The 25,479-nt window shown below is 39.3% G+C and overlaps 1 protein-coding gene across 6 annotated transcripts in view; it reads left to right on the top strand.

Moving 5' to 3' along the window:
• The first annotated feature begins 601 nt into the window (after nucleotides 1-601).
• The window catches only part of Znf800 (zinc finger protein 800), a 49,093-nt gene continuing 24,215 nt past the window's right edge, over nucleotides 602-25,479 (top strand). The window contains exons 1-6 of one of the 6 annotated variants that reach the window (XM_075953878.1): nucleotides 602-730; nucleotides 1,628-1,748; nucleotides 7,212-7,307; nucleotides 17,308-17,451; nucleotides 20,756-22,448; nucleotides 23,747-25,466. In XM_075953878.1, coding sequence (XP_075809993.1) covers nucleotides 1,688-1,748; nucleotides 7,212-7,307; nucleotides 17,308-17,451; nucleotides 20,756-22,448; nucleotide 23,747 — 1,995 coding nt within the window. In that variant the 5' untranslated portion in view covers nucleotides 602-730; nucleotides 1,628-1,687 and the 3' untranslated portion in view covers nucleotides 23,748-25,466. Of the gene's footprint in view, nucleotides 731-863; nucleotides 996-1,042; nucleotides 1,174-1,309; nucleotides 1,435-1,627; nucleotides 1,749-7,211; nucleotides 7,308-17,307; nucleotides 17,452-20,755; nucleotides 22,449-23,746; nucleotides 25,467-25,479 lie in introns of those variants that run through there. The other 5 variants (XM_075953872.1, XM_075953875.1, XM_075953873.1 and 2 more) reach the window with 5 other exon arrangements.

Genomic DNA, 25,479 nt, shown 5'->3' with positions numbered 1-25,479 from the left:
AGTGTGTGCTAGCCATGTGAACCAACTTCACTTTCGGGTTGGCACCATCAGAACGCTGCAGGAGTACCCATCTCCGCCCAATCGTTTTCCTCCTCAGAGCCCGAAGACGACTCTGGTCTCCCAAGTTCTAGAAGGCACCACAGTCAACTGCTGGCTAGCCAACACCTGCCAGCCTTTTCGGACCGAGTCTACCCTACTTTCTCTCCGTCGCCTTCCCAATCTTGCCTGGTTCTGGCGGGCCGAAGCGCAGCGCGCGAGCAACAGTTTGGTGCCCGAGCGAGCTAGCGAGCGAGCGGCGCGTGCCCGGAGGAGGACGCGCACGCGGCTCGGGGCCCGGGACTCCGCAGCCGCCGGGTCGGCGGGAGGACGCACGGGCGCGCGCCAGCGAGGCCCGCCATCCGCCGCCGGCCCCGCGGTCTCCCCCCGAGGCCGGCCCCGCGCGTCGCCTCCCCACCGGGGCTGCCCGGCCAGCGCATGCGCGCCGCGCTGCCGGGCGTGCCGGCCACACTCCCCCCACCCACTCCGTGAGCTTGTCACTTCCTGCCCTCGCCCCATCTCCGTCCGGGGTCAGTCAGTCGCTCCCTGTCGCAGCCGGAGACTTGTCTGCTTCCCCCTTCCTACCCTCTCCACGGCGGTCGCTCGGGCTGACCGGGGAGGGGGGACGGCCGAGAGAGAGCGGGACTGACTTCCCGAAAGTTTCCCGAAGCATCTGCTACCCGCCAGGCCCCAGGTGGGGGCCCCGCGCAGCTCCCCGCCCCTCTCCAAAGCCCGGGGGACCGTTGCAGGTGGAGCGGCGCTGAGGGGGAGCCCGGGCTCGGCGCGGCCGTTGCCCTGGCGAGGGGCGCCTCGGTCCTGCCCGCTCCGGTTCCAGCTCCTTCGGCTGCTGCGCCCGGCGGTTCCTCCTGTCAACTGCCTGCGCCCGCGCGCCCGCCAGCTCGCCGGCCCGGAGCGCCGAGGAGGGCCGCCTTGAGCCGCCACCGCGGCCCGGGGACGTGGTGAGCTGTGGCGCTTCCGCGTCCGCGCCGCCGGGGACTCTTTGGGGAGCGCGCCGGGCCGCAGCCCCGTTCGGTTCCGCGCCGTGCGCCGGGGCTGCGCCAGGTGGGGCCCTCCGCCGCGTCGTGCGCCCGGCTGGTGCCGCGGCCCGCTCGCCCGCCCGCCCGTTCCGGGAGTTGAGTAAGTTGGGCGCACTTGGCGGCGCGGACCCGACCTGCGCCAGGGAGACCCCCGCGACGCACGTGCGTGGCGGGAGGGCGCGAGCTTCTTCTCGGCCGCGCCGGGGCCTCGTCGCGCCCGGCTCTCCGCGCGCTCGCCCGCTCGCTTGTCCGTCCGCCCGCCCCGGCCGGCGAGGCCGCAGTCGCCTGCGCAGCCGGCCAGGCCTTGGCTGTGCGCTGCGCTGTGCTGTGCTGCGCTGCGCGCCGGACGCTGCGTTTCCGGGTAGGGCGATGAACCTGTGCGGGGGGACTTGGGGCTGGAGGCCGGGCGGGCGTCGGTTTCGTGGCCGAGCGGAAGGTGCGGGCCTTGGGGTGGGAGAGCTGAGGGCGCATGGTGTTGATGGTCTATGGTGCTTGTAGCCACAGCCTCCCCAGGAAGTTCAGGGACAGTGACGGGTTTGTGCTTCTGTCCGCAGCCAAGCCGCGATGAAGAGCTTCTCACAGTGAAAAGAAAATAGATCGCACCCATTAAAAAAATGCCTTTGAGGGACAAATACTGTCAAACTGACCACCATCATCACGGATGCTGCGAACCAGGTAAGTCCGTTTTCCTGCCTGGTGTCTTTGCTCTCCCCTTCAGAGCTGTCTCTAAGAAGCGTTTCCTTACTAACTCGAGGGTGGGTGGTGGGGGTCTGTCTCCCCGGCATACATCCACTTGTAATGCTAAAAGCCTGGACAGACTAGAGATCTCCCTTGCTTGATCCCCCAGAGAAAGTGCTGCAAATGTCACCCTCAATCATTTCCACAAGATCAGTCAGCTGCTTTTCCTTTTTCAGGCTTCAGTTAGTGGTTTACTCCACGCTCCGAATGTTTAAAACGGAAGAAAAAGGCAAAGATAGATAGGTGGTTGAATACCAGCACTCATCTTCATGAAAATTGCTTATCACTAAAATAAGTTTCCCATGGAGTTTTTTTTAAAAAACCATAGCATGATGCCTCCCCCCATCCCTTCAAAAGTTTAGTTTGGATCAAGAAGGTTGATTGCACTTGTAGGGAAACCGGGTTTTTTACATTTAAAACCATCTTAAAATGTTTTGGATAGAATTTATTGTATTGTAAATTCCTTGAAGTACTTAAGCATATTTAAGGTATTTAAGTTGGAGCGATTTGGTTAAATTTATGATGTTAAACTTTTGACTCATGAAGAACATTTGTGAATTTTAATTTGATAGACATTGTACTTGTAAGCTATTGATGGTTCTAGAACTTTGCCCTTAAAAGGGCATCATGGAAAACATACTGTCACTACAAATAAAGGCTATTCTATTCCAGTTCAAAGACAACTGTTTACCACTTTTTACTTCAAAGTTACCAGAGTTGGCATGCTTTTTTCTACTTTGGCTTGTTTTTAATTGAAATATTTTAATTACATTTATTTATTTAGATTTTTATCATAAGTTTATTTTAAATAATTTTTTGAGAAGGGGAAAATGGTGGTAGTAAAGGGGAAGAAACTCCTGTTAAGAAAACGTTGCTGAAAGGGTCAGGACCTTGATGGTGATACCCACCAAAGCAGCTGACCTGAGCTAGTGAGAGCTCGCTGACCCCGGACTGATGGGTGTGGGGTGGGGGAGGGAACACAGGACCTGCATAGGACCAAACTAGGCCCTCTGAATGTGGGCGACAGTTGTGTGGATGGGGCAGTCTGTGGGGACATGCGGTAGGACCAGGATTTATCCCTAGTGCATGAAGTGGCTTTTTGGAGCCCATTCTCTTTGGAGGGACACCTTGCTCATCCTAAATATAGGGGAGAAGGCCTTGGGCCTGCCTCAAAGTGATGTCAGACTTAGTTGCCTTACTCTCTCTCAAGAGTGGGTGGGGTATAAGATGGGGAGAAGGTGGGGAGAGTGGGAAGAGGGGTGGGAGTGGGAACTGGGATAGGTATGTAAAATGAGAAAAGATCATTAAAAAACAATAAATTAAAAAGAAAATGTTGCTGAACATGACAGTAACCATTTGACTCCAGCCTCCTGTCTGTTGTGTTCACAACAGTAATAACCTAATAAAACAGGTGCCTCCAGGATGGGACCTTGTTTTTATCCCTCTTGATTATCTGAGGTGAAGATGTACTGCATAGTATGGAGCTGAATAGCGCTTACTAGTTTGCTCATTCATTTCTTTAGCAAGTCATTGCTGAGCATGCCTTAGGTGCCAGGTAGTACCCAAGGCAATGGGGTATAAACTGTGAGAAAGACAGTGCTTTCTTCAGATAGCTTTTGAGTGGGAAGAGATAGATGGAAACAAATAAGGTAATCCTGAACATGACTTACAGTACACATTGGTAATCAAGTATTTAAAAGGTGTAATGCCTTTAAAATATCATTAATCAAAATAACTAAAAGTTACTGCTTATTAATATTGCTTCCTGAGGTAGAACTAAATACTTTGGGATGTTTATTTCAGTGGAAAGCTAGGCATTTGCTGATTTTTAGGTTAGTTCATTGTCAGTATTTCAAGGAAGGTGTGTGCCGAGTGAGGAGGAGGTTTCCAGGTCTGAAGGAAGTATCACATGGCAGTGATCAAGATGTCCTCAGGTGGAGGATGCTCATGTGATGGTTGAGACATCCCTAATGGGCTTTCAGGAGTGGGCTGCCTTCATTTGGATTAGGAGCAGAGAGCGCAACTTTAGATGAGAATGCTGCTGCAGAGACCATATGCTTTGTCGGAATGGGTCAGTTTATAGTGAGAGGTGGCATTAGAAGTTTGTCAGGATATGCATATTCTTAGAAATTTTTTTAAATAGAAGTTTTCAGAAGTTAAAAGCACAGTGGTAGAAGGACTCTGATGTAGCCACCATGCAGTTAGTCATTTATCAGTACATGGAAAATCTTTTCTGCTGTCTTTACCTCCCTACAATCCCCTTTGCTACTCTCCAGCTACTCCCTCAACTTCTCGTTTTTGGTAAGCAAATCCTAGATATCATCATCAGAAAGATCTTTAAGGAGCTGTTTTAAGGCCGGAGAGAACTACAAAAACAGATATGCACTCTTGGAAGAGTGTAAAGCAAAATGTTCTGAGGGTTTGGGTGATTTTTGTTGAGGGAGATAATTTTTTTACATGTTTATGACCTGGGTGGGTCTCATCATCTGATCTTGGAACAGACAACAGGATATATAAGAGAACATTTTAGAAAGTTACATATTTGTATGTGTGTGTACATCATGATATATGTATATGTATATCAATATGTACACACATATATGTAACTATGCTATATGTGTATGTATACATATTGATATACCAATATGTATACACACACATATCCATTTGTAAATACATTTTAAATGAAAAAGTCTGTTTTAACAGTGGGAGCTACACTTGCAAGTCTACTAAGTAAATGTGTCCGTGCAGAGCCAAGACATCAGGCTTACTTAGAATATTGTCTCAGGGTGTGTATGTGCTCTAGTGGAAGTGTCCTGAGGGTGGTTGGTAAGAACTTTGCTCTAACTCTGAAGCTAAGTATTGTCACATGGCAGTGGAAGTGGTGTGTTACAGAAAGCTTCTGGAGCATACTCCCAAATGAGGAACTGACAAAGTCTGTTTCTGCCCAGAGCTCTTTTACTGTTTCTGTTATTTATTTTTTTCTATTCTTTAATTCTCTGCTTCTTGCCCCTTATAAAGCCAGACCTTAGTTCTCTACAGTTGGTAGATTTTCTCTTTGTAGCTCATTATGTCTTCTAGTTATCAATTGCTGTCATCCACAACTACTGGAAAGAGATCCCTCTACCTAACTCAGCACTAACGGACTGCTAATGAACCTCTGCTGTTGGTTCTCTTAAAGACTGGTTTGACTTAGGTTTTGTGAGAAGATTGTTTCTGATGCAAGGAAAGCAGTTGTTTGTATGTGATAATGTGGGTGCTGCCATATCCCAGGGTGGGTTCTGATTAGTTTGCTATATCTTATTTAATAATTACAAAGTTCCTTTTTTTGATAATTTTGTTAGCACCATGTTAGAGAAGAGGAGAAGGGATCGGAGTGTTTAGTTGTTTTAATTATACCTCAGTTATACACAATTAACATGCAGGAGTATCTTCTGGAGTCTTAAATTCTTTATCACTGCAGTTATTGTCAGTGTTCTCAAACTGAGTTAGTTGTCTGTGTCTATTCTTTTTATGTACCTATAGTTGGTGAAATGATGTAGTCCTGAGACGGGGTTCCTTTTACTTGAGTACTTGAAATATGAAAGAGAGTCTAAGGCATCTGTATACATAACCCTGTAGCCTCAGCTACTCTGTATTAAAAATGGGGTTGCTCTCCAGGTCTAAGGTGCAAAGCAGTAGCAGCACACATCCAGCTGAAGGGAACTTGGATCCCACTCACACTGAGGGAATGGTCCTTGGGTTATGGTTGACATTTTGTTATTAGTGGGTAGGACATTATGAAAACTGAATGGCCCGTTTTTCTTCACTACAGCCTGCTGTCTGACAGCGATAGAAACAGGTGTCCTTGTCAGCTACTGTGTCACATGATCTCATTTTTCCACTCATCAGAGAATTTTGCAAAGGGGAGTGGGCAATAATGACTACTAGATACAGAAGTGAAAATTTTTAGTTTTCAGATGGGAAAGTTACTTACTTCACTTGTAAACGCCTGACTTGTGTGCTCTGAAGTAATAGGACTGTGAGGCGGAAAGTGAGCATCATCCTCTGACCCACCCCGACAGAGCCTTTGCTAAACTCGGGTGTCTTTCCAAGGTAGCTTTCTCTTATCTAGACTCATACCTATAGCAACTACATTTATGTATTTCTGCATCTGCATAAATATGTACTAATGTAAATAGGTCATAGTCTATACCCTGTTTTTATTATTTAACAATACTGACATCCTGCGTTGTCAGGACAGTGGACTGGCTGGTGCTTTTCAGCTGTTATGTGGCATCTTCACAGCTTTTAGTTTGGTCCCTGTAAAGAGACTTTGAAATTTGAAGTCTCTCTGTAGTAATATTTTGTTTTGTTTTAACAAATAAAGGTTGCCTGAAGACTAGAGTGTAGAGTTAAGCTACTAGAGGCCAGGCAGTGGTGGCACACACATTTAAATCCATCATTCAGGAGACAGAGGCTGACAGATCTCTGTGAGTTCAAGGCCACCCTGGGCTACACGAGATTGGATCCCAGCACTTGGGATCTCACGCCTTTAATCCCAGCACTATAGAGGTGGAGACAGGAGTGATATGGCTGGGCGGAGGAGGAGGAGGAGGAGGAAGAGGAGGAGGAGGAGGAGGAGGAGGAGGAGGAGGAGGAGGAAGAGGAGGAGGAACATGAGGCAGGAGGAGACAGGAGCTCAGTGCAGTCTGAGGTTTGGTGGAGACAGTTGTAGTCTGAGGATGCAGTCTGAGGACAGGATTGCCCTTTTGGTCTGAGGATTCGGTAGAGGTACAGTCTCTTTAGTGATTGGCTGCACTGCTTCTCTGATCTCTCAGCTTTCATCCCTCAATGTCTGACTCTGGGTTTTTATTAATAACAATTAGAATTTGTACTACATCTCTCAGTTGAGTACAGTGCTACAGAGTACTTCAATGAAAGTCTTATATGCCTCTAATTGTATACTTGTCTATTGCTTTCTTAGGCAGGTGGGTTTCAGTATTGTCCAGGTTGCTTAATCAAGTGATTTTTTTAAGGCTTTTGGAAGGATTTACTGGATATGGTAAACCACCATAGCCTTAAGGGTTTTTGTTAAATGAAGGTCTTTTCTAAGGGGAATAAAAAGGCAAACAGTAGATACTGAATGATGCCAAAGCAGTAAGCATTTGCTGTTAGACCTAATAACTAGTCTTGATTGAGTCTTCAATACTGAGAATGATTGAGGTTTTCCTTCCATTGCTTCATTTGTCTTATAAAGATGATGGTGAATTTTATATATATGAATATATATGATGTATTTTCTTTATTAACATGATTGTGACAAACTATTGTTTGATTCATTAGGAAGTGATTTAAATAACCTTTTTAATTTTTTTTTTTTTTTTTTGTGGATTGGGTGTGTGTTTGTCTCCCATGTAGTTTATATCCTGGAGCCTGGAGATCCACCTTTATTACAGCAACCACTACAGACATCCAAATCTGGTATTCAGCAAATAATTGAGTGCTTTCGATCAGGTATGAACATTTTAGTTATTTTTTTTCAGACATCACACAGTAATTAAAAACTATCTAGAAGGCCTGCCTATTGATTTTCTTTATAGTATACTTTGAGTTGTCATATTTTTCAGATGAATGAATAAACATTGGCCTGGTCTGGAAATTATTTTTCAATACTACCTACTAAATAGTAATTAAAATTTTTACTATAGTTTAGAGGAATCTGGTATATTTTAAGATAAAATGCTGTTACTTCTTAAGGCAGTCAGTTATTCTGGTTCTTTATAAAGTTGGGTGTAAATTATATTAAGATATGTGGAATATCATTCTAGATTAATTTATTATTATTTCTGGCTTGTGGGGCTTACCTCCTGCTAAACTCTGAAGTTTTCAGTATCTTTAGTTGAGCACAGGATAGAAAAGAAAAAAAGACATGTTCTAGCCCCGATATCTTCAGATACATTTAATAAGCTTTTGTTTCTTTTTTTTTTAAATTTTATTTTACATGTATGAATGTTTTGACTGCCTGTATGTCTGTGTACCACATGTGTGCCTGATGCCCATAGAAGCCAGAAGAGGGCATTGGATTCCTTGGAGTGTAGTTATAACAGTTATGAGCTGCCATGTGGGTGCTTGGGATTTAAACCTGGGTTCTCTGGAGGAGCAGTGGGGGATGTAAACCTGAGCCGATCACTTACTTGTCCAAACCCACGCTTGTTTATTGTAGAGTATTATAAGAATTAGCTGCGTTATGTTTGTGCAGTTACAGGTCAATGCTTTAAAATAGCTGTTACTCATTACATATAAGCCATTGAGAAGTGAGGACTTCTGTATTATCATTGAGGTCATAGGCTGCTATGATTCTTACAGCTCCCTTACTCATTTTTCGTAGATTTATGTTCTGACATCTCTGTTCAGTCAAATATCAATAAGCAGATGAATACAATGAATTGGCACCTAATCTATGGATATTTGGATCTCAACATTATTTTAAAGCTACTGTCTTAATGGAAAATTTTTTTGAGGTTCAAAGCAAAGCATGATTATGGTGTAACTGTGTGAATGAAGGTTTTTGAATTCCTTGTTTTAAAGTAGTACAGGTGAGGGTGGGAGAGTTGTTTCAGTGATGCAGAGTGCTTCTAACCCGAGGTCAGTTCTCTGCATCCACATAGCAGCTTTTAGCCGCCTGTAACTCCAGCTCCAGGCAACCCAACACTCTCTTCTAATGTTCACAGGTGATTGCATGCATGTGGTCTGTATATATGTATATACACACATACACACAGTCACACACAATTAAAATACATTGTTTTTTAAAGAAAAAATTGTAGTGGGGTGAAATAAACATTTGCTTTACTTTATGATTCAAAGAAGTAGAGTATCCTCAGATTAATTTTTTTTCTCTATCTCTGAGACCCATTTGTAGACTCAGACATGGCTTTTATGTCTGTTGTCTTAAGTATTATAATGGCTGTTATATGCCTATCTTTATGCTAGTGTCTACCTGATTTTGAATATTTATTGATTTTACTTTTGATACCCAACCTTGATTAACAGGATTATCTGTAAATCAAAGTTGCCTATGATGAATATACAACTTTAACTTGTTAGGAGTGGTTTATATTTCTTACATAAGAGAATAACAATTCATTTTTATTTGTTTTAGCAACAAAGATAAATATTCTTTTGTTCTTTGTAATGAAAATGAGAATAATGTTTTTTTCCATTAAGTAGTATAACCTGTTAGGTTATCTTTTACTACCATAGTTTATTACCATATTATTTTATTAAGTTGAAATTGAGTACTTCATAAATGATTTATCTATAAAAGTCTTTTTAGAATATATATTATGTGTGTGTGTGTGTTTAAATTTTGGAAGGCATTTTGTTGCTATACTGAGACATCGTGACCATGGCAACTCTTAGAAAAGAAAGACTTTATCAGGGCTCACTTACGGTTTCAGAGGTTTGGTCCATTGTCGTCGTGGCAGAGAGCATTGAACTGTGCATGGCACTGGAGCAGTAGCTGAGAGGTACACCCTGGTCCACAGGCAGAGAGACAGACATACCGACAGACAGAAAGACAAAGAGAGACACATACACTGGACCTGAGCTGGGCTTTTGAAACTTCAAAGTCTACCCCCAGCAACAACGTGTTTTCAACATGGCCACATTTTCTCCAAGAGGACACCTCCTAATCCTTCTAATCCTTTCAGTTAGTGACTAAGCATCCAAGTATATGAACCTACCTGGGCCATTCTCATCTAAACCACTACACAAGGCAAATATTTAAATATGAAGTGAGAGTTTTTTACTGCACTGTAGTCATCGAGTCTCTGTGTTTGCCAGTTCTTGGCTGTGTCGGCGGCTAAAGAATGGGGCAGGGAGATAGGTAATCTGAATTGGTGTCATCCCACAGCTGTTTGTCTGTTGAAATGTGCTTGTTTTAGTTAGGGATTTTATAGCTGTGATAAAATACATGACCAAAAGCAACTTGGTCAGAAAAGGGTTTATTTCATCTTATACTTTCACATCACAGTCCTTCATTGAAAGAAGTCAGAGCAGGAACCTGGGGACAGAAACCGATTCAGAGGACATGGAGGGGTGCTGCTTACTGGCTTGCTCCTCATGGCTTACTCAGCTTCTTTCTTACAGCACCCAGGCCCCCTCTGCTCAGGGATGGCACCACCTACAGCAGGCTGAGCCCTTTTGCATCAATCACCAATCAAGACAGTGCCCCACAGACAGGCCTACAGACCAATCCAGTGGGGGTATTTTTTTCAGTTGAAGTTTTCTTTTTCCAAATGACTCTAACTTGATATAAACATAAAGTTTACATAAAACTATCCAGACGTCTCTTTTAAAAAATATCCCCAACACACCAGCCTTGTTATTTTTTAATATAGAAAAATTATGAAAATACTATAATTTAAATTAGAGATGATTTAGAAATGTGCAGTTGTTCAGAGAAATTAATTTTTGGTTATTGTGTCCCATGAATCAGAAATTTGAATTTCCTCAAGACAATAATCTCTTACATATATAGCCAATCTAAAGTCTACTGAAGTAGCTCTTTGTAGTCCAAAGGTGGTAAAGGGTAAGGTAAAATGGGCCACATGACTTGGGGTTTAACGTCCATTCTAACGTGAGATTGAGTTCCTCCCTGACCCAGTCTTCTATAAGCACACCCTCAGTGACTCATGCCTTTCCAGCCTCTTTCCACTGTATCTGGGTCACACACTTTGCATTGAGCAAACTATCCTGGTAGCGCTGTGTATCTGATTGGTGCTTGACAGTACAACTGTGAAGTCCGTGGGCCTGCTTAGTGAATGGCGGAGGCAGTCAGAGGGATTGCAGTGCTGTAGGATCTGCCTTCAACTTCAAGTCAGACACTGTCTTCAACTGCTGTGCCATCTTTGAATTTCTTACTTTCTTCCTCCTACACTGGACTGTCTGCAAGCCGATACTAATTCCTACCCAAGCTGGAAACCCATAAAGGCCTCTGTGTCTGGAGGAGAAGTTGACTCATTTCACCAGCTCAAGTGTGCTACATTGACTGCAGGACAGTTTTAATCCATTCTTACTGTCTCAGAGTTAAGTGTTTGTGTTGGCTTTGCACTATTTTCCTGGCTTTAAGTTAAAAATTCTTTCTTACCTCTGTTATTTATTTCTAATTGCTTGATTTGTAAAACAATTTAAGTAGATTTTTTTGTGGGGGAGAAGAAATGACATTGTGGATATAACAGTTTATAGAGCAAAAAGTAAGTTTCTCCTAAATCTTTTTTTTTTTTGGTTTTTCAAGACAGGGTTTCTCTGTGGTTTTGGAGCCTGTCCTGGAACTAGCTCTTGTAGACCAGGCTGGTCTTGAACTCACAGAGATCCGCCTGCCTCTGCCTCCCGAGTGCTGGGATTAAAGGCGTGCACCATCACCACCACCACCCGGCTTCTAACTCTTTGCACAGTGACAACTGCTGCATAGTGTGTCCTCTTTCTTTTATCCATGCATAAATATATTCTTTGTTTCCTCCCAGTAGAAATGGTAGTGGACATGCATTCTTGGGTAGTTTTGCTTTGTGGGTAGATTTGTTTGTTGAAATTACTGTAGAGTTAGATGTGGCTATAGATTTTCTGCACTGAGCCCTGATGGATGACTTGAAACCTGATGTTTGCTCCCAGTACCGGCTTCTGGTACTACCTCCGCCATGCCCTGTGCTTTCCTGGAGTCTTCATGCCCGAGTAGATACCTGCAGGATCACACCTGGGATGCGATGTCCTCAGGCTTTCCTCCTTTTCCTTAACACTTTTAGTTGATCTTCCTCCTTTCTCACTTTCTTCAAAACACAATTTTGAAGAAAAAACACACAATAACTTTAGAGGTTTACTAAATATCTGTTAGGTATTTATTACATTGATTTATTTGAGAATATGAGTCTCTTAGTCATTTTACAGAGGCAAAGAAACTTTAGAATGCCCTAAAGCTAAAACAGGAAAATGAGGGAAGGTGTCCATCATTTAAAACTAATCTTTAATATGAAATTGATATATTAAAATTCAAATGTTAAATTATAATATATATAATTATAGAGAAAAGGTTCTATACATATGTAATATACTATACAACTATACACAAGGAACTTCATCCTCTCCTTCCCAGGAAAGAATAAATTGTTAATTTGAAGTATGCTGGTGAAAAATAATAACTATTTTGTGTAATGACTCTTGTGGTTGTCTTCCTAGATTTTACCATCTTGAAGTTACTTTTTTTCTGATTGAAGTAACTTTCATTGAAGTTAGTGTAAACCATGACTGAATTATGATTCTTACTTTTAATTCTAGATAAGCTTGGCATGGAAGTAAGGTCTGTGAGAGATATAACAGAGACTGCTCTGTTCTTTGAGGGGAATCTTTCTTTAATTATTTTGTGTCTGTGTGTATATACATACGTGGGTGTACATGTGTATATGAATGCAGTGTGCAGTGTCTGAGGAAGCCAGAAGAGGGCATCAGATCCCCTGGAGCTGGAATTAGAGGCTGTTGTGAGCCACCTGACATGGATTCTGGGCACTGGAAGTAGTCATTTGAAGAGCTGCAAGTGCTCTCAAGCCTGAAACTATCTCTGCAGCCTCTGAGGGAATTTTTCTGATTGTTAGCAATTATAGGAAATTTAAACGGGACTAGATATCTTTTGGGTTTATTATTTTTAGCATGCATCTTCCAAGTACGTCCTCTAGGATTATGTTCCTAGAAAGCAGAAAGTTCTTCTAGTCTGAAGCTGTCAATATCGTGGAACCACATCCTTCTCTTTTATGTTTCTATGAATTGAATAATATTGTATGTGATATTTAATAAAAGCTCTATTAAGTGTTTATTAGGGTAAAGTGAAAGATTCATCAAGTAGGCATAGTCTTAAAGCAATTTTATCCTTCTTATAAATTTATTATTGTATGTGCCATTATTCCATTAACAAAAATCTTACCCTATGGTGTTTTGTTTGTTTGTTGTTGTTGTTTTTTTTTTTTAAGATTCTGGTTGATGATCTATTAAGCAATTAGCAGTGACTTCTCAGGTGATTTAAGAACCTAAGTAAAAAGAGAGCAATTTTTTGTTAAAGGAATGGTTTGGAGAAAATCAGCATGATTGTTTCTCAGAATTGAGAGTGAGACAAATTTTATGTTCTGTCTAGATGACCACGCCTTTGTCTCAGGTGAGGAGGAGCTGTAGTATGACAGAGGCTGTGTTTATTGTGACAAAGCAATCAGAAAAATGGTAGCTCATTTTGAATAAATTCTTTCTGTTCTGGGAAAAGTATAACACATATAACACCCTAAATGATGGCGAAAACTAGAGGAAATCTTTTAATATCTGTTTGTGCAACAAGACACATCTTACTTTTCATGTTTGTAAAATGTCTTGTATGTGGAATTAGAAAACCATTTTTGATTATTAAGTCAAGTACACATAGATTAAAAACAATGATATTCATAAATATATAGAAAGTTGTTAATGAAAGTCATTAGGCATTGTCCTGAGAATAGGAGTACCGTGGTGAGCATCACAGATAACTTTTCTCTTAGGTATCTTAGCATAATAGATACATAGAACAGTAACTGAGTGTGAGATAGTGGGGGAAGCTGGGGCACTGACTGCGCATGGTAGCGTCGTAATAGGAATGTCAGAGAAGGCATCCTGGCAGAAGAGACCTCTTCCCTGGATCAAAGTGAGTCAGCTAGGGAAGGACATGTTACAGTAAGAATAACATGGGCGATGGCATACAAAGGACAGAGGAGCAAGAGAACATTTGTTGTATTTCTGACCCAAAAGAAATTGGTGTGCCTGAGTCAACAGTAAGTGGTGTGTGTGTGTGTGTGTGTGTGTGTGTGTGTGTGTGTGTGTTTGTGTTTGCATTTTGAGGAAAGTGTTTTTATATAACTGATAGGTTAGAGGAGATAACCTTTTTTGATGCCTTTTGGGTATAAGTAATATACTTGCTATTGAATATAACTGTGTAACTAGAGTTAATTAAGAAATGATATCTTTCTTTTTCTTTGATTGATATGATGGAAAGATCCCAGTGAACAAGCTGGTTACCTAGTTTAAGGTTTTACTTTTACACTTCACTGTTTTTATTAATTATAACCATGTTTATATAAGATTGGTAATACTTTAAATTGTTGCTATTTGCTTATTTAAATTTAAAGTTGAATTTTAAAAAATTCTTAATTTTTTATTTTTTAAATCACGTCTGTATGTATATATGTGTGTGTATGTGTGAGGGAGTATACAAATGAGTGTAGGTACCTGCATAGGTCAGAGATGTTGAACCTTCTGGAACTGGAGTTGTAAGCACCTGTGAGCTGAGATGAGGGTGCTAAGAACCAAACTTGGGTCCTCTGCAAGAGCACAACATGCTTTTTAGCCACTGAACCATCTTTCTAACCCCTTTAGTTGAATTTTAGTTAAATAGATTTCTTGTTTTTCTTCAGCTGTTTTCCCTCAGTGTTCTGACTACTTTTTAGGAAGATTTATTTACTTGTATTTTTTGTGTACAGGTGTTTTGTGTGCACGAATGTTTGTGTACCATGTGCATGCCTGGCACCCATAGAAGCCAAAGAGGTTGTTGGATCCCTTGGAACCAAATATGTGGGTGGTTGTGAGCTTCTACATGGGTGGTGGGAATCAAACCCAGGTCTGCAAGTGCAGTAGGTTCTTTTAACTGCTGAGCCATCTCTCGAGCCTCAAAGGTACAGCTTAGACTGGCCTTGGTCATAATCCTCTTGCTTCTGCCTCCACAGTATATCCCCCTGCTGGTGTATTCACCACAGTGGGCTCTAGTGACTCTTTTTTGATTTATTTATTTTTATTGATTGATTGATTGATTGATTGAGACAGGGTTTCTCTGTATAACAGTCCTAGCTGTAGACCAGACTGTCTTTGAACTGACAGAGATCTCCTGTCCCTGTCTCCCAAGTGCTGGGATTAAAGGCATGGCCCCCACTGCTCAGCTCTGTCGACTATTTTTAAAGGCAAGATTCAATCTCCGTTTTGCATATAGTGCATCTTTTAATTTAGAATCAGTGTGTAAAATTTCCACTTTTTTCTTCCCGCTACGCTTATATTCAGCTGCATTTTGTGAAACTAAATATGTACCTGTTATAGAGGCTTAACCCACGTATTTCAATACCCGTTTCACCTCACATAGTTTGTTAATCACTCTGGGGCTAGCTAGGAATCAAAGAGAGCTGTCTGTCATGAAATTCTTTTGTAATGTGAAATTACTAGTTTTGGTTTGCTTCAGTATGATACAAGGTGGTTAAACCAAAAATGCAGATATTATATAGCTCTTTAAGATAATATAACTAGATAAGATAAGATTTGTTATCTCTAAACACTTAGTAATGTTCTAATAACCTGTCAAGCAATATTTTGCAATAGAATTTTGAGGGATGGCCTATTTTTAAAATGATGATAAAATATACTCTCAAAAGTTAATAGTAAATTAAAAATAGATTATTAAAGATTGGGTTAGAAACAATGACCTTTTATAGCTGCTACAGTTTGTTTTCTTTTTATTTATTCTTCCTTCATATAATACATCTAGACCGTAGCTTCCCCTTTCTCCTCTCCTCCCATTTCTCCCCTCTCACTTCCCTCTCATCCAGATCCACTGCATGGGTTCTCCGTTTCCCTTCAGAAAAGAGCAGGCTTCCCAGTGATATCAACTTAACATGGTATGGCAAAATGCAGTAAGACTAGGCACAAACCCCTACATCAAGATTGGGTGAGGCAATCCAGGAGGATGGAAAGGGTCCCATGCAAAAGAGTCCAAGACATCCCACTCCAATTGTTAGAAATTAAGCAACCACAGCGTGTATGCAGAAGACCTACCGTAAACCCATACAGGACCTGTGATTGTCATTTCAGTCTCTGTGAGTCCGTGGACCCTGCTTAGTTGATTCTGTGGGCCATGTTCTCCTGGTGTCTCCACACCTCTGGTTCCCACAATGCTTCCTCCTCTTTCGAGAGGTTCTCTCAGCTCCATCTAATGTTTGGGTGTGGTAGACCCTACAGTTTTAATTTCACTGTATCTGTATCTGTAGTACCAGAGCTTTATAGACAGTAAAATGCATGTTAAATGACAGAATATTCAGTACTTATGTTTTCTTAACGGTATTATTTAGGATACCTTGTCAATGAAAGTAACATAATTAAGGTATTTATATTAATTAGTAAGTTACTATAGCAAAGACCTGTAGGAGGTAACAACAAAAAGTCTTGTTTGTGCTTTGTTCCTTGTGGATGCTCTAAAGATTTGATGATTTTTGCCAATTATTCTGCCTTTTTATCTCCCACCAAAATGCTTAGTAGTCCTAGATCAGTAGCATTTCTTTATGACTAGAATTGAACACCTTGTGATTATAAATATGGTAAGCTTGGTTTTGGTTACTTTAAGGATTTTTAATCAATGGATAAGACAGATACTGGATTATAGTAAATATATTGATAAGTAGTTGGAATTGGGGTAAGAGTTCTTGTAAATGGAGGTGTAATTTTTCTGTCCTGACCACTTAGTCCCAAACAAACACACCAAAGTTTATAATAATTACAAAATGCTCAGCCAATATAATAGCTCAGACTTATTATTAACTAGCTCTTACTTTTCAGTTAATCCATGTGACCTATGGCTTTACCCGTCCTCTGCTATCTTGCTTCTTGGGCAGCTGACTCAAGTTTCTGTCAACTCTGCCCTTCTTCATCCCAGTCCTCCGTTTGATTGTCCCACCTAACTTTATCCTGCCTTGCTATAGGCCAAACACCTTTATTGCTAACCAATTAACATACTACATATTCACAGCACTTACAGAAGGATCATCCTTCAGCAAGTTCTCATGAATAAAGGCTTGAGATATTTAAATTGATGGTGCTATCAAAAAGCCTGAGCAAAATTTTGCTTTATCACAAAATAGCATAACTCCACGTTGGCCCAGAGCCTGAAGTAATATAAACTGAATTTTAAAAGGCTGTTCATAAATAATCCTGTGATAAGAATTTAGACCTTTAATGGATTGGGAAATATGTTCAAAACGAAAATCCAAACCTCTTATTTTTCACTTCCATATTTAGAAAAGAGCTGGCAGAACCAGCAGAAAGTTTGCAGGAGTGATGGGAAGCATTCCCCCTCCTATCCTAGACCTACCAACTCAGGCTCTCTAGGGAAGAGTCATGTATACCTTTATTCTCAACTCACTTGAATGCTTTCTCGGATGTCAAAACCACTGCCTTAGTTTGTCTGTGAATTGATTGGCTACTGATAGAAAAAGGACATCATTTTTGTCTGTCTTAACTTGCCAAATCATAAAATATTTGCTTAGTTTACTTAGTTAATAAACACTCTGTGGTAGAAATTGACATTGTCTCTGTATTTTGTTTTCAGAGTAACTGTTTTTGGATTATCAACAGTTGGCATTTGATTGAAAAGTGCAGGTCAGAGTTAACTTTTATATATTTCTTTTCCTTCTAGGAACCAAACAGCTTAAACATATTTTGTTAAAAGATGTGGATACTATTTTTGAATGTAAATTATGCCGTAGTCTCTTTAGAGGATTACCAAATTTAATTACCCATAAGAAATTTTACTGCCCACCAAGTCTCCAAATGGATGACAGTAAGTTCTAGTCCTATATTGTTATACATTTTAGAGTTAAGTGTTTTTTTTTTTACTGCTTCTATGTATTTTTAAAGTGGTATTGATATCAGTTATAGATAATTTAGTGATGGAGAATAAAATGAAACACTTGACATTGTTATATTCAGTTTCCTGGATAGTACTTTGATATCAGTGCTTTCCACTTGGATTTTCCTAATTTATGAGTTTTAATCTGTGAATGTATTTATTTGTATTGAAGTAATGAGGATTGTTTTTGAATATTTATGCAGTTCATATAGTTTAGTTAGTATTTGAAAGTTACAATATTAATGCTGTCTTTAAGGGAGCAATTTCATAGTATATTTCTTTCAATTTGACAACTTATTGCTAAATATGTTTGATTACTTACTTAGATTCTCTTTAAGTAAATGAGAATGCATCCAATAAATAGCAAAGAATGAGTAAATTACTTGATATTTTGGGAATGGCAGAGAACAATTGAAATATTTATTAATTTTTCTAGTGTTTTCTGGATCTTAATTTGAAGATCAGATTTGTTCTTAGCAGAATGTGTTTAGATGTCACATAGTGTTAGAGTGTATGTAAACTAACAGCATCAGTACTTCTTGTGATTAAGGCAGGTAGCATGCTAATAGTCTTTGTGGCACTAAATGTCTGAATTTATGTACTTTTTTGTATGAATAAATAATAAACATGTATAGTATTATTATTTTCTTGCTTTAAAGAATATAAGTTCTTTAAAACATAATAATACAAGGTAACTTCATTATTTCTTGTTCAGGGATTTAAACTTGGTGGACTTAAAAAAATGAGACACTTATTAGCCTGATACCATAGATATTTTGTAGATCTTTTTGCATTTTCAAACTCAATTTTTAAAAAAGGTTTTGGTAGGGAGATAGAATGCAAAAACTGAAGAGCAAAATATTTCTTTAATTATTATCAAACTATGTTAAGTATATTATAGGGGATAGATAAAATAAATATTTCATATTTGTCTAGAATTTTTTACATGAAGAATATAGTTATACTTATGGACATTCATAAGATAATTCTTAATGATGTTTTATTCATTCTGGGTTATGGGAACTTGGATTGGTTTTGCCAGTCTAAAACTTTGAGACTAAAAATAATAACACTTTCATGTTTAAATGTTTTTCTTTCTTCTTTTTTCTTTTTTGGTGTTTCAAGACAGGATTACTTTGTGTAGCCCTGACTTTCTTGGAATTTGCTCTGTAGACCAGGCTGGCCTCAAGCACAGATATCCACCAGCCTCTGCCTCTCAAGTGCTGGGATTAATGGTGTAGGCCACCACCGCCTGGTCATTTTTTATTGTTTCAGACAATTTATGTGCTTGTATTTGAGCTTATTGGACTTTTTATTATTGAGCTATAAATTAAAAAGTAGTTTAGAGGCATCAGTTAAAAATCTAACATTTTAATTAAAGTAGTATTTTATTCTTCGTGTTCTTCATTGTATTTAGATTGTAGAGGTTTTTATGTAGTGCAAGTGATAGATGGTTCTGCCAGATTATTGTGCATTCTTCTTGGCAGTTCTGCAATGTACTTTTATGAAGGTACATAATAATAGTAAAGCTTTACTATTTACAAAAGGAAAAAAGGCTGGGAAAATGGCTCTTGTCACACTTGAGGATCAGAGTTCATGTCTCCAGAACCCACATGCATACAGGGTGGGCATGGTAGCCTGCCTATAACTCCAGCCTCAGAAAGTGGAAACGGGAATCCCTAAAGCAAGCAGACTAGCAAGACACATTAGGGAGTTCTAGGTTTGCTTCAGAGAAGCTGCCTGAATGGAAAAGGTGAGAGTGATGGAGGCTGACTCCCAGCATTAGCCTCGGGCCTCCATAGCATACATAGACCCCTCCACAAGCCTATGTGAACACAGCCTCGGGCCTCCATAGCATACATAGACCCCTCCACAAGCCTATGTGAACACAGCCTCGGGCCTCCATAGCATACATATACACATACATCCCCACACAAGCCTATGTGAACACAGCCTCGGGCCTCCATAGCATACATAGACCCCTCCACAAGCCTATGTGAACACAGCTTCGGGCCTCCATAGCATACATAGACCCCCACACAAGCCTATGTGAACACAGCTTCGGGCCTCCATAGCATACATAGACCCCTCCACAAGCCTATGTGAACACAGCCTCGGGCCTCCATAGCATACATAGACCCCTCCACAAGCCTATGTGAACACAGCCTCGGGCCTCCATAGCATACATATACACATACATCCCCACACAAGCCTATGTGAACACAGCCTCGGGCCTCCATAGCATACATAGACCCCCACACAAGCCTATGTGAACACAGCTTCGGGCCTCCATAGCATACATAGACCCCCACACAAGCCATAGACCCCTCCACAAGCCTATGTGAACACAGCCTCGGGCCTCCATAGCATACATATACACATACATCCCCACACAAGCACCCACATATGTAAACATACTCACACCCATGAAAAATGAGGGAAAAGGGAAAGAGGATTAGAACTATAATGGATTGTGTTGTGATTTCTAAATAGTTATTAGATTCAGTATTTGTAACTAGATTTTAGAATTACATGTGGAAATATAACTGATGCCAGCCAGCTTTGTTGCAGCAGACCTTTTGGTTGCCTGTAGAGGGGGTAGTTATTGTACAAATAAATAAAACTAGATTTATTTGTAAACTAATAGTTTTTAACCAGTTTTTTCAGTAAAGTTTTGTCATGTTGAGAAAATTGCTTAAGACTGCTTTTTTTTTCTTTTTAGCCTTTTATGTTGACTTGCAGACATTTTTTATTTCTGTGAGATGTTCCAAGTGTCTCAGTGGAATTAAGTTACATTGTTTATTAGACTTATATTAGCTAAAATACTATTATATCACATTAAAAATCATTTATATATATCATATCCTGCCTGATATTATATCCATCCTGGGTTGTAAGAACTTGAGTTGTCTTTGGTACTCTAAAATTTTTAGACTAAAAATAAATAATAGTATTTTTATCGTTTAGGACTTACCATCCATATGCTTATGTATTTTATAATAAGGGAACTTAGAAGGAGCTCTTCAGATTTACTTTTCTCATCTGATGGTAAATTACAGCAAAGTTTTAATTTAGTTAATAACTAGATTTTATATTCATAAAATGCTGAAAAAAGTGCTGTAAAAAGATACATGCACTACTAAAACATAAGCTTCCTTATATATTTTAAAATATTCAAGGGTTAGAACAAGTTAATTATTTCAGCTTAAAAACAGTTGTTTTTTTCCTTTAACAGACCTTCCTGATGTAAATGATAAGCAAAGCCAAGCCATAAATGATCTCCTAGAAGCCATATATCCAAGAGTGGACAAGAGAGAGTATATTATTAAGCTAGAACCCATAGAAACCAATCAGAATGCAGTGTTTCAATATATTTCAAGAACTGATAATCCTGCTGAAGTCACAGAATCAAGCAGTACCCCTGAGCAGACTGAAGTCCAAATACAGGAGACAAGCACAGAACAGCCAAAAGCTGTCCCAGACACAGATGCTGACGTGGTGGAAGTCATGGAGCCTCCTCCTGAAGAGACTGTTGTAGATGAAGCTGTGCCTCCCTCTGAGGAGCAGCCCCAGGAATCACAGGCTGACTTGGAAATGTCTGATAGTTCTGACCTTGGTCACCAGTTGATATGTTGTCTTTGTAGGAAAGAATTCAATTCTAGACGAGGTGTCCGTCGTCACATTCGAAAAGTACACAAGAAAAAGATGGAAGAACTAAAAAAGTACATTGAGACGCGGAAGACTCCAAACCAGTCTTTAAAAGGACGCAGTAAGAGTGTTCTGGTCTCCTTAAGTAGGAGTTGTCCAGTTTGTTGTAAATCCTTTGCTACAAAAGCGAACGTAAGGAGGCATTTTGATGAAGTTCATAGAGGACTGAGGAGGGACTCAATTACTCCTGATATAGCAACAAAGCCTGGGCAACCTTTGTTCTTGGATTCCGCTTCTCCTAAAAAATCTTTTAAGACTCGAAAACAAAAGTCTTCAAAGGCTGAGTACAATTTAACTACATGTAAATGCCTCCTTTGCAAGAGGAAATACAGTTCACAGATAATGCTGAAGAGACATATGCAAATTGTCCACAAGATAACTCTTTCTGGAGCAAATTCTAAAAGAGAGAAAGGGCCGAATAATACTGCCAGCAGTTCAGAAATAAAAGTTAAAGTTGAACCAGCAGACACTGCAGGGTCTTCACCTCCTTCTATTAGCCATTCTCCACAGAATGGATTAAAGGGAACAAATCATTCAAATGAGAAGAAGAACACACCAACAACACAGAAAAATAAAGTTAAACAGGACTCTGAAAGCCCTAAACCAGCTAGTCCTTCGGCTGCAGGTGGTCAGCCAAAAGCCAGGAAGCCAAAACTTTCAGCTGGCTTTGACTTTAAGCAACTTTACTGTAAACTCTGTAAACGCCAGTTTACTTCCAAGCAGAACTTGACTAAACACATTGAGCTGCACACAGATGGGAATAACATTTATGTTAAATTCTACAAGTGTCCTCTCTGCACTTACGAAACTCGTCGGAAACGTGATGTGATAAGACATATAACTGTGGTTCATAAAAAGTCATCTCGCTACCTTGGGAAGATAACAGCCAGCTTAGAGATCAGAGCTATAAAAAAGCCTATTGATTTTGTTCTAAACAAAGTGGCAAAAAGAGGCCCTTCAAGGGATGAAGCGAGACATAATGATTCCAAACATGACGCCACTTCCAATTCTCCTAGTAAAAAGTATGAAGTAGCTGACGTCGGTATTGAAGTGAAAGTCACAAAAAACTTTTCTCTTCACAGATGCAATAAATGTGGAAAGGCATTTGCCAAAAAGACTTATCTTGAACATCATAAGAAAACTCATAAGGCAAATGCTACCAATTCACCTGAAGGAAACAAAACCAAAGGCCGAAGTACAAGATCTAAGGCTCTTGTCTGGTGAGGAACAGTTACAGAGTTTTGTTCCCCCCTCCCCCTCATCGAACTAAAAAAAAAAATCATTTGGCCATAATTTATAGCTGGTTCCATTTTAACATATTTTCTTTCATAAATCATAGAGCAGTAGGAACTGCAAGAGGGATGGATGGTTATTGCTTTTCTCTCCCAGTGACCTTTATTCCAGTAGCATGGGAACAAAAGCTAATTTCAGGACGTGCCTCCCACAGGACAATGCACTGTAGCTGCAGGTAGATGACACGGGCCAGTGCTTCTGTTTTAATGTTGTAAAATACATACATTTATTTTGGTCTATGTTTACATAGAAATCTGGTGTTTAACTAACTCGCACAGGTTTAATTTGACTCAGTCTATTAATTTTATTCAATCTACTAATCCTAATGCATTGCAGGAAAGTTAAATAGATCAGAATGAGTTTATGAAGGAGATAATTATAGAAAAAACATTTTAAGGCACTGTAATTATTGTAAAAATTTGTAGGTTAAATAAAGTGTAGCACTTAGAGAAGAAACCCCCAGTTGGAATATAGAAGGATTAATACTGGCTATTTACTTTTAGCCCACCGCTTCCCGGGGACGGGGAAAGTTAGTAAACACAGTGAATTGTTTCTTCTCCTTGGGAGTATATGTTAGGGAGTTTGGAAGGTTTGATCTATAGGGGATAGATTTTTTTCCTTAGATACGTATACTCTTGTTTCCCTTTCTGTTTAATAAACTTGTAAGTGACCATTTCAACGTAGTTAGTATTATTCAGAAGTGATGTGTGTGGTGTGTGTGTGTGTGTGTGTGTGTGTGTGTGTGTGTGTGTGTGTGTGAGAGAGAGAGAGAGAGAGAGAGAGAGAGAGAGAGAGAGAGAGAGAGAGAGAGAGAGAAAGAGAGAGAGATTGTGACCAAAAGGAAAGCAAAATCCCTATTTGGAAGAAAGAACAATTCTACTTTTTAAAGAAAGTTTTGGAACAATTAAATATTTTAAGAAGATAAGAAGTAGACTCCCAGTACTTGTTTTCGTAAGTCTGTATTTTTAAAGTTTGCTAGCAGCCTTTGCCCTCGCAATTAGACGGCTATGCACTTAGTATTAAATAAGCTTGAGATATGGGCTCTAATGCAAAGGCCTTAGTTGAGTGCTGATTAGCATGCCATGTGGTTTGATTGTCACATTGTCTTTGTGTGGAAACTTGAGGTAAAACCATCTTTTAGAAGTCATTTTACTGTTGTGCAATTTTAAGACCAAGGTTTTATTGGTAAACTCAAAAGTGTTCATTTATTCCTATTTCTCCTCAGATAACTTCAAGTGATGTACGAAAAGGTTTGGAGTTCATTTTTGTGGAAAGACTTTAAGTTGTTAGAACCACTAAACGTCTTCACATGGTACTATGAGGAAAAAAAGAACATTTTCATAAATTTTCAACTGTAACTGCTGATTTCTGACTAAAACAATAACCATCTAACCAGTTTCTAAAGGCAATGCCCATTCCAGCACTTTTGAGTAGCTGTGATATTATATTTTGTCTTCATAGACCTTGTACATATGGTCTACAATTTCTACAAAAATGTTGGGAATTTTGCTTTCCAAATTTGTTGATTAAAGTGATCAACAACCTGAAGAAAATAATAGTTTTTAATTGATTGAAACTTTGTATTTCTAGTGGTTTATTTCACTTTACATGCAAATTTTATCTAGATTATATAGGTAAATATGATTTTTGTAGGAAGTATGTTGGGATCAAAAGACAAATTAGTATCAATATATTATGAATATTTAGTAGCCTACTGAATATTTATAATTATTTTGCATCCATTTATATTTGAGTTTTTCTTTAGCACTTAAATGTTTGAAAGTTTTATTCTAAAATATATACTACAAAGAAAGTTCCAGTTCATTTTATGCATAGATCATTATTACATTTATCATTTGTAAAAACATCAGAAGTTTTTATGAAAATGAAACATTCCCCTATTTTTCCTTAAATTTTATATAAAGCACTTTAATGGTAGATGCTATCTTATTTCTCAGTTCCTATTTTTTTAAAGAACACATTTACTAATGTTTATATGAAGGTAATAAATAGCTTACTGATATTTTATAGATGCAGACAATCCATGTGCAACCACTTCTTATGTTTCTAGTTTAGTTCTTTAAATGTTGCTGTAAAAGGAAGATAGGGGTGTCCTTCCTAATTTTTTTCTCCCAAGGAAAAATTTTAAATGACCACTTTAGGTAATATTTGATTCCTACTGTAAAATTGAAAATAATGAATTCTTGTCCATCTTTTGTAATCAAGATTTTAGGAAAAAAGAAATACATCTATCTTTAGGAAATTTTGGGCAGGTTTTTGTGTATCAATATTTTGTAATTTTAGGGAATATTTTATTTTTTAGTAATTTGTGTCAAATTATTTTAAAAGGTACTGCAGAAAATATACCGTGTTTTTATGTAGGTTCACAGCTGTACTTAGAATGGACCCTGTCCATCTGTATACTTTTTGTATAAATTTTTAAATGTCAAATATCTAGAAGGTCATAATAAAATGCTTCTATAGTTAGCAGAACATTACCCTTCTCAGTGCTCTGCACTAAAATATACTGTGAAAGGAAACTAGAAAGACTGTAATTGTTGCTGGAAATGTTCTATATTGAATGTACATGTTTTTGTTGGAAAATGTACTATATGTGATGAAAATAAACCAGACGAAAAGTTATTTCAGCTAAATGTGCTTCGACATGGGTACATTGGTTGAAACTTAAATGTTTGATTATCAAACCTACTCAGAGACGATGAGCAGCTACACTTGAATTATATCCTGATAGTTTTATTTTAAGAAGTAATGATTTCTCTTTAATTTAAAAGCAGATAACTTTTTCACAGATGGAAAATTTGTACTTAGAGGTCTAACTTTAATGACTAATAGCATAATATATTTAGGGACCAAATGTGTAGTAGGTGGCATTTAATTTATAAACCATCTTCATTAGTTGCACATTATTAAACCTGTATTTTTGACATTTGCAAGGTG

The sequence above is a fragment of the Microtus pennsylvanicus genome, chromosome 19 (genome assembly GCF_037038515.1).
Source record: "Microtus pennsylvanicus isolate mMicPen1 chromosome 19, mMicPen1.hap1, whole genome shotgun sequence".
Lineage (NCBI taxonomy): Eukaryota > Metazoa > Chordata > Mammalia > Rodentia > Cricetidae > Microtus > Microtus pennsylvanicus.
This window is presented reverse-complemented; position numbering and strand designations above follow the sequence as displayed.